Below are 10,385 nucleotides of genomic sequence, written 5' to 3'. Positions count from 1 at the left end.
CGTAAGTTCAATTTTTAACAAAATACTGGTAATCCCGAAATACCGGTATTTTTGGTATCAATACCGGTATTGAATACCGGAAAAAAATCATCCAGGATCACGGAATCCCGGTATTGTAAGCCCTATTCGTAACCCGTATTAAAGAAACAAAAAAGTAAAGTAGGTTGAAGTAATATTATGATATGAGTAGGTAATTTTTTTCTTCTCATTGCGGCTTGTTTGCAACCTGAATCTTCTCAACGATGTGCTAAAAACGAATGTTCAGTTTCTGTTAAAAACTTCATAATTTTCTTCGATATAGCATAAGTGTTTCAAATCTTGCAATATTTTATTCTTGCATTTACGAAAGCTTTAGTGTTGCTGTCAATCATTTACACGATAATATATTTTCAAAGATAAAACGTGGGCCTATGTAAAATTTCTAATAATCTCTAGGTGATAGATATGAATATAGAAAAGAAATATTTTACAATACAATAATTATAAAAATATAAATTTTAATTACTAATAATCGTATTTCTGCATTGGTAACCAACGCCTTGAATATTGCAAATGAGCGCGGACCAAGATTTCAAAAATAGATGAACAATGGTGCGACGATAGTTTCAAATAGATGGGTCATTACCCATCCAGAAATTCATGGTATTCACTAGCTTTTTTTTGTCTGACTCTGGTCTTCCGTTGGCTTATTTATCCGATATGCCAAGTTCTCGGATCATTGCGGGCTATCACATTTTTCTAGCCTTGACCTGGTCTAAACCTCGGGTCATCGTAGGCACAAGAACTAGCTCTCACCACCAGTCTTTCACTGGCCTAACTATCCAGCACGCCAAGATAGTAGTACCATTCACACCATATCTACAACTCCTCTACATTCAGTCTACACACAATTAAGTATAGCGTGTTTCCGATCAACTGCAAATAGGTTTGACGTCAAAACTAAGCACGGAGAGATGTGGGTTCATTGTTGGATCAGAACAAAACGAAATTTGACATGTCATAATATTCATTTTTGTAAAAAAAAAATTATAATACAATATTTATAAAGATGGAAATTTTAATTACAAATATTCGTATTTCTACATGCTAAATATAAATTCTAGTATATATCTTTAATTCTAAACTCTGAAAATTCAATGCTTTCAATAGCATAACAATGGACAGTAACATATTCAAATTTATTCCCTATTAAACAATTCTGAGAAGCAAGTGATAAATGAAAATGTTGTTGAATGTTATGCAACTATAAATAAAAAAAACACGGACATCAAAAAAGCATTGTGGAAGATAATTAGGATTATAACACTATATTCACAATTAATGCTACTGCACTAGATAGATGCAATCTGGCCTTTTATATGCGATTCCTGGTTAAATATAAGAAAAACTTTACAATATAAATAACTCAACTATCACTAATTATCAAGTCAAATAACTTTCGACGTTTGTATACCGTTTGGATAGAAAAAAATGTCTATCAAAAATTATATTTTTTAAAATTTGTTAAAATGACCAATTATCAAAATAGAAATCATCGGAAAGGAAACCAAAAGTAAGTTGATCAAGTTTTGTCATTTGTTTGTTTATGAGTCTTCAACTGTTTAACCTCATCAATTAATTTCAATAATGCTGATCGCGTATATATGCAATTTTGTAAAACTAACTAAATAAAATATTAAAATTTAAATGTATATAATATTCTTTCGAAAAAATATTAGAATAAAAAGACAAATTAAGCATAAAATATACATTTTATTAAAAATATCATCTTTTTGATAACGTAAAGACAAATAATATAAATTTATCTCAATTTATTAATGAATGTTAACGTTATTATTATAAACAAGTTTAATAAACAGCTCTATACTTATAACAAAACTTTTGATAACAACAGAGGTAGAAGTAATTTATTTTTCAATATAGTTTATAACGTCCATAAAAAACTTATACCACAATTACTTTAGTTGATAATGTTACCACTTGTGGTCGATGGATTAACTGGATTAGCTATATTTTCTTTTTCCGTCGCAGGGGCATTTTCACTCTTACATGCATGACTGTCGACCTCCTTCTCTTTACACAGCTTATGCACTTTGCACTTGTCGTGATGATTGACAATTTCTAACCTAAAATTGCCGTTTCCTTCAACAAAAGAAGTGCGAATATCTTGAATTTCATGCGACCACTTCCTGCAGTATATACAAAACATAATATTCTGTTTCTCATCATATTTAAGCCAAGAAAATTGTTCCAACCAATTTTGTCGAAATCTGCCACCTTTCCGGTTCTGGGTACTTGGCAATGAAGCTTTACTTGTGGCAACTGTGGAAGACGTTGTTGCAACACTTACCGGATTTGAAGTATGGATCACACTTTCCAATCTGGAATGGTCTTCGGATGGGTACGGCGCAATGAAACGAAGTCTTCTTTGATCTGTAATTATCGGTCCTGATGGCACTATAGTCATTTTCGATGAAAGAAGGTACTGCTGTAAAGACGAAGTCCGTGGCTGATTCGGCCATTCCTGTTTTTGAGTCAAGTTCGTACTAGAACCAGAAGCCTTCAACCAATCGGTGGAGTCATTAGTAGTTGGAGGAGGTCTATTCCAATCAGACTGCTGATTCATAACATTGCAAGTGTTTTGCCATTCACCGAGATTGATATTACAAACATTTTCGTTCCATTCACAGGTGACAGATGTGCGACGTTTCCTGCTGACAGAATCGCCCCAATCCGATTTTGTCTGGGAACAGAGAAGGTAAGGATTTTGTAAAGATTTTTCGTGAAGTTATATTTTTATTTATTTAATAATACACACAGTTCCCGTTTATAGGCGATTTATGCCCATAAAAAATATAGAAGATGTGTATTTTTTATAACATTCCTTCCTTCCCTGTTCCATATCTCATTTTAAAGTCACAGCACTTTTTCCTACTTAATTTTACACTTCACTGCTAAACAAAGTTAACAAACAGTTGCTCACTTTTATCTTAAGTAGTGAATTTATAAATGTTTAAGAGTATTACAAATAAAACAATATGAAATATGTGAAAGAATAAAGCACGCGATTTAAAAATAAGTAAGGAATCAGGGACACTAATTAATAAAATTAAAATTTTTAATTCGATGTTTTAGACTTTTCACTTACACACAAACAAATAGACGAGTCCACATAAATTAGCTTTCCAATAAATATATATATATATTGTACACATATATATATATATATATATATATATATATATATATATATAATACATATATATTTGTAATTTGCTAGAAGCATCTTACCATAGAATGACCAGAACAGAGCACAAAAGACCTTAAGGCATACATAAACTGAGAGCCGCTAGGTTAATTTAAATACCAGAAGGGCTTCCAGATTTATTTATTTCGCAATTTATGAATTTTGTTAAAAATTTTACAAAATTGAAAGTCAACGTATAAAAAGTAATCAATTTAAAAATAAAAACACACACTTGTGCACTCGGTAAGAATCTACATTGGTTGTGGCATTTAAGATTGAGTAATTATTAGTATTAAATATTATTTTTTTAAATTATTAAAAAGCAAACTCTTGTTATCCATACCTGAATATTGAAAAAAATTCAATTAACCATAGATGATGTCATTGAATTAAAAGAAGAAAAAAAATTGTGTGTCACATGCCAGTTCAAACTGTATAAGATAGATAGCATTTTCTGATGATTGAAAATGTCTGTAAATTGATTAATTCAAAATCTAATTTATATTTACCTACTATAATCTCTAAAAATTATGGGTATATATTATAATTAAAAAAATCAAATCATTATTATTCAAACCATTTCCGTAATAATAAACAATGTATATTTTTGGCTATGTTTAATTTCAAGTAACAAGCAAGTCTTGTTCTTGTTCTTGAATATGTAATATAATCAAGTACACATTAAAACAAAATATTCATTTAGTATCTAGTTTACTTAAGGGGGTCTTCCTATGTGACGGCCTGTTTTTTAGGGATATTTTAGATTTTTTTTTCTACGACCAGTAAATAGTTAGAGCTTCAAGTTTCTTATCATTTATTAATACATATTTGGACAGTATAAATATAAAATTTCAGCTAAAAAAATTTAGTCCAACTAGAGTTACAGCGCTCTAAACACCCCCCCCCTCAAAAAAAAGAGCTCCCACTGTCTCCACGATTCCGGCTGATCGGCTTATCTGACCAAAAAAAAATAAACGGCGTTTTTAATTTGTAGGCTCAAAAGCATGGAATGAACTACAATCAAATGAATACAAAAAAAATTGGATGTTTTATAGACATTTGAAATAAAAGTTGCAAATTAGGCGAGTTTTTTTGTTGTTTTTTTGCTATAAAAAATCGAAGTTTTGAAATTTTTGATTGATAATAGTTCATTCCATGCGTTTAAATATATTGAATGTGCCCTGTAAATTTCAAGTAATTCGGTCCAGCCGTTTATGAGATACAATGGAGACAAGTATGAAAAACACAGTTTTGAGAAAAACGCGTTTAAAGATAAAATGATCGTTGTACTATATACTATATGTATACTTTTTAAATGGCTGTAACTCAAAAACTATTTGAGATATCGATTTGAAATTTTAATATGTTATTTTTAAAGGTATAATCTACCGAAATATGAAATAAAAAAAAATCAATTTTTTCAACTCATCACATAGGAAGACCCCCTTAAAACAAAAAATATGTTTTGCGAAATTACAATATGTTCAACAATAAATTAAACTTTAAAATATATATGTTTGTTTTTTTGCATACACTACATGACTTTTTATATACCAAAAACTTTTATATTACTGTATTTTGAATATGATTTGATTTTGAAAAGCATATATAATTTTTATTTTAAGTGAACTAAGTAGAAAATAAATATTTTTGTTTTTATATGTACTTGATTTGCAAGATTCATGAAATCATAGAATAGTAAATGTAGTACTTCCTATTTACCATGTGGTTCCGGGTTCCTCACACATTTAATACGGACAATATAGAACCGTGGCAAATATTTATACACATATCATATATATATATATATATATATATATATATATATATATATATTATACATAAATATAGTACATTGTAGAGTTTAAATTCTTGTTTGATTTCATGTATAAAATAATTATGTCTGAAACAATTTATAATCAAACCGCTGTGCATGGATCATATTTACTGCGGTTTGTTGATATCAAGATTACTAACAATTTTATTAGTGTTAAATAATTAACATAGTTAATTATGTAACATATTGACATATTTCACAATTAAACAGGGTGTTTTTGTAGAAATGAACATTAAATACATCCACTAAATTATAAGAAATAAAAAGCACAATATTAAAACTAAAACAGCAATAAAAAAAAGTCATGCATTAATAATGATTATAAACAAATAATATATTACTACCATGTGACTACAACTTACCGTAAAATCGGACGCGATAGAGTAGGGTTTCTGATCATGTACGGCATTGGAACCATGCGAGTCCGAGATCTCTTGCTTGATATTGACCGCAGACATGACACCAGGCGTGTTGGATCGCGCGGACGAATGACCCGAATGACCAGCCGATGGGGACTGCATGAGGCCTCGGCCGCCCACAACTCCGCTCTGAGATTGAACGTCGTCATTTGATGAATCATGGTGCAAGATTGAGTTCAATTTAGGCAGAGAACTCGACTTATAGCTGCTATGTGAGGAAGATGCCTATGGAAAGAAAAAAAATGGCATATAGCAATCGATTTCCATTACATGCAGAATGTTTATTAAAATTCTATGACACTATCTAAATTTTGGATGATTAAATTTCATTAAATATAAATCGATATGCAAACCGGTTTGTATACAATGCTATAATCATATTGGGAAACTTGAAACAAAAACCTTTCATTCCTTACATAAGACCCATAATTAAAAAAATACTTTCAAAAAGCTAGAAAGTCAGTCATTTAAATTTATATGCAATGGCTGTTTGACAAAACAAGTATTTTATGAATGAGATAAATCTAGAAAACAAACATTACTGACATATTTATAATCTGCATAATTATACGTTGCAGCTATTTGCACATATATTTCATACAAAAATATATGACAATGATTCAACGATCACTTTGTATATAAATAACATCCAAAAATGTAATACATAGATTATTTGGTTTGGAAATAATTGCAATTAATCACTTGCTTTATTATTGAATTGTCATTATCAATCAGATAATTTGAAGCAAATATTAGAAATGTATAAGATTAAAATTCCTAATGAGTAGATATTTTAACTATATACAATTTGTGTAAAACGACTATAACCAAGTTGTATGTGTAGGCAAATGAAATATATGTTGCCTACACAAAATGTATTTACTGAAAAGGAATATAAGTAATTCCAAATAATTTTGAATATCACATTCATACATAACTGTGAATTTTTGTATCTATATTGCCAAATGTAGAAATTTAATTGTGAAATAACTATTACATAAAATTTAAAGTATTTCAGTGACTAATGTTTACATTTCTGTAATTGATAATTTCCATATTAATATCATCCACAATGTTTATGTCTTCACAATATAATTATATTCGATCTCGCATAGCATGTAAGTCTAAACCTTTTGAAAATATTTACCTGCTCTTATTCTGTTTGTTTATATTACATTTATGTGTAAATAAATATAGATGCATACAATTCAATTTATATGTTTATATAGTAATTTAAATTTCACAGGAATAAACAGTGACAAATACTTTCAAATAAAAAATATGCTAAATTTTGACAATGACACTGCTTTTTTTCTAGAATTTAGAGGCTATCTTTAAATCCCTTAATTCATCCTCACAATTTTTTCCTATCAGATTCTTATCAGGTACTTGCAAATAAGAAATCTAATACTGACATTTCTTGATGCTGATAAGTTATTCAAGATATTTGATTTGATCTGAGTTTTTTGAAATGATTAAATATAAACAAACATATAAAAATACAAACACATACATATGTATATATGACATGTGCATGTGTGTTCTTCTATTGGGTAAGGTCAAAAACAAGAGCCAAAGATGCATCTTCAGTCAAAATTAGAAATTGGGTCAACAGTATTGAAACTAAGTGCTAATGTTTGTTACATGATGTATTTAATGTATAAAATATATCTAAATAAAATCTGTTTCATGAAAATATTAAATCATGTAAAAATATGTGAAATATTTTAGTTTTAAAAATGGTGATTTTATAATTTATAAGGTTATGTGTCACAATTACTTGAGAAAATTAAAAAAAAGTTATTTTATATTTTTGTGTTACTAGTGATTATTCAACTGTGGCAGCAAACATTACAAACTGGTGATTATATAAAATACATTGCTGAATATGAATTCATAAAAGTTTGTGTTTGAAAGCAGAGAAATTTACATAAATCATAGAAATTGACAATTCATTAATTTGTGACATCATATTTAATTACAAAAAAAATATGTAAATTTAATTAGATTATCAAATAAACCTTAAATTCCAAATAAAAATATTTCATCTAAATCATGTATGTGATATAATGACACATCAGCACATACTATCATATTGCATTAAAGGTATTTCTTTCTATGTTTAACAAAATAATTATTAAAAGTAAAAATAAAGAATATGCCATTAAATAAAAGTATCAAAAATATAATTATGTCAGCGCGCATATTTATATAATACTGCTTACAATGAATGAGTTACAAAATCAAAAACATATCAAAATCATGTGAACAGCTTGTAAAAAATCAATATGGTTCTCAAACTTTTATTTTTTATCATATCTACTTCCAATGGAAAAATTTACAGCCATGAATTGAAAGTAATAATAAAGATCTTCCTATTTCAATTTTTATTAAGTCCGCATTAAGAGCGTAAGTAAGAATTTGGCAATACTGAGAATTCAATAAAGCTTTTGCAACTTATTTTGATTCTGGAACTCTAAAAACTGTCTAGAACTCTACACAAAAATTTAAATATTGTGAGATGTTTGGAAAATTTACACAAATAAATTAAAAGTAATAATAAAACATTTTACTATTAAATTTTCTATAATTCCGCATTAAAAAAGTTAAGTAGGAATTTGACAATAGTAAGAATTGAATAACGTTTTGTAACTTATTTTGGTTCTGGAATTCTAAAAACTGTCTGAAACTTTACAACAGGCAAATCAAAATTTCATATTTATATTATTATTTGAGATAAACTTTGTAAATACATGTTCGTAGTTCCTGCATTTTGAACCCACGTAATTAATGGAATTAATGTGAATAATGAATTTAATTTTTAATCTTTTAAAACCTAAAAAAAGTACTTCGTTTTACAGTTAAATAATAATCAGGTTGTGATACTAGAATAGCTTTCATGCAAAATGTCCTTGGAATTTAATTGCTCGATGAAACAAATGGTATGAAAATTGTGTCATTGTATATAATGAAGATTAAATATGATTTTAGTATATATATTATATATATATTATATATATATATATATATATATAATTTAAATACATACATAAAAATTAAATTTTTGTATCGACTTACTTGAGATTCGGCAAATTGCCTCTCTGACAGAGAAGAATTTGTCAAAGATATATCACAGTTCGTATTTTTTTTTCTACGCTTCAAATCAGTTGGGCCAGACTGAATTGAACTGGTGTGTGAAGTTATAGTATCACGTTGTTCTTGGAGTTCTCTATCACGACCAGACATCGTTAAGTTATCAGGCTTGTGATCTTCTGAGCGATTTGAAATATGACCGCTTTCAGTTAATCCACGAACCTAAAATTTACACATTCATTAATTTCTGACATTCAATAACAAAGAACGACATTGACTTTAGGTCTTGCACAAGGTCAAGGTCACTAGTAAGAATCACTCAGTACAGACAGCTTATGTATACTTTGATTTAAAGAAATATGAAATTTTGAATATCTTAATATCATATATATATATATATATATATATATATATATAAATTAGGCTAAATTAGATTGTTATACCTGAAGACTTTCAGCTGTCTTTAGAAACATAGGTAATCTCGACTGGCCAACATTGACCTCCCCTTTATACATGAAATCCAATAGAGATCGCATCTCATCAAATCTAACATCTTTCAAAAATATGATAGGGTGTGGATGGGAGTTTTGCAAAAATATACTCTCGAAGTATGGACTGCATGCTGACAAAATAGTTTGGTGTGCCTAAAAACAATAAAAATGATGAAAAAATATTTAAGGGTTGTAAATTATAATATTACAGATTAAGTTATTATTATAGAGTAATTATAATATTAAGCTTACTTTGACCGTTTCTCCATCACAAGCTAAAGTAACATCACAGAGGGCTTCTCGTTGCAACAGACTAGCCAACACATCTGTTAAATTGGTAGGGTGATTGTTCCAGCGAAGACAAAATTGCTGGTCCATTATGCTAATGTCAGTGTGATATCTGTTTTGTCAAAAAATAATTTAAAATTAAATTTATTCAAAACAAGCATGTGAGGTTAAATGCACAGAACTTAAAACTCAAATTTTAATGAATTGATAACGTCATGATTGGAAAAATAATATTTGGAATAGTTGTAGAACATGGAAAAAATACTTTAACATGTTCTTTCACTTCACTTAAAGGTTATGAATTTACGACGGCAACTCGTTTGCTTAGATAACAAAATGTATATATTTTTAACATTGCGATACGTTCGATCACATATCGCGAATTCGGATTCCTTGATATGTGTCCACATAAGCCGGAGAGCCGCTCATTAACCGTACGAAATAAACAAATTTGCCTACAACATCACTCTTTTCTCATTAAAATATTGTGCAACGATTCGCGAATCATTATCGGCTTTTTATTTATTCGATAATTAGGAATTATTGTATATGGTCCAGGTCATTAACATTATGACACGTGATTTATACACGTAGGGAGTATTCCTTCAAACGCGTAATATCTACTTGTCAAGATTCGCATACGCCATATTAATCCACTATTCGCGAAATTAACATATATCTCATCTCGTTCACTAGTTAACGCATACTTATAACGTCGACGATATTTTATTTTAGATTGGCTGCTTTTATCACATGTTTTCACTTCACAATAATATTTATTCGATCGTTCGGAAAACTTAAAAAATACTCACCTTTCGCAAAATTTTTGCCATCACAACGTCAGTCGACCCCTATACCTAATTTGCACTGCCTGCTCAACTCGTTATACGCGAAATATTTTTGTTTCCGTTTTAAATGATATTGGCCTCCGCAACGCATAATGACATAGGCGGCCAGTATCGACGGTGCGGATTTTTGACGTATCAAATTTTAAGTTTTAACATTGGTAT

At 28.9% G+C, this 10,385-nt stretch overlaps 1 protein-coding gene across 1 annotated transcript; it reads right to left on the bottom strand.

Annotated features, from left to right (window-relative positions):
• Positions 1-1,876: 1,876 nt before the first annotated feature.
• Positions 1,877-10,385, bottom strand: LOC113377329 (sex determination protein fruitless-like). The gene is made up of 6 exons (XM_026617605.1): positions 10,188-10,385; positions 9,340-9,487; positions 9,040-9,240; positions 8,582-8,818; positions 5,447-5,728; positions 1,877-2,743 (listed from the first exon to the last, which is right to left on the bottom strand). The coding sequence occupies exons 2-6, from the start codon at positions 9,463-9,465 to the stop codon at positions 1,961-1,963; spliced, it is 1,629 nt and encodes a 542-aa protein (XP_026473390.1). The 5' UTR covers positions 9,466-9,487; positions 10,188-10,385; the 3' UTR covers positions 1,877-1,960.

Source organism: Ctenocephalides felis, unplaced genomic scaffold (assembly GCF_003426905.1).
Source record: "Ctenocephalides felis isolate EL2017-DRISC unplaced genomic scaffold, ASM342690v1 CF-g0.4_SCAFFOLD_01886, whole genome shotgun sequence".
Taxonomy (NCBI): domain Eukaryota; kingdom Metazoa; phylum Arthropoda; class Insecta; order Siphonaptera; family Pulicidae; genus Ctenocephalides; species Ctenocephalides felis.
This window is presented reverse-complemented; position numbering and strand designations above follow the sequence as displayed.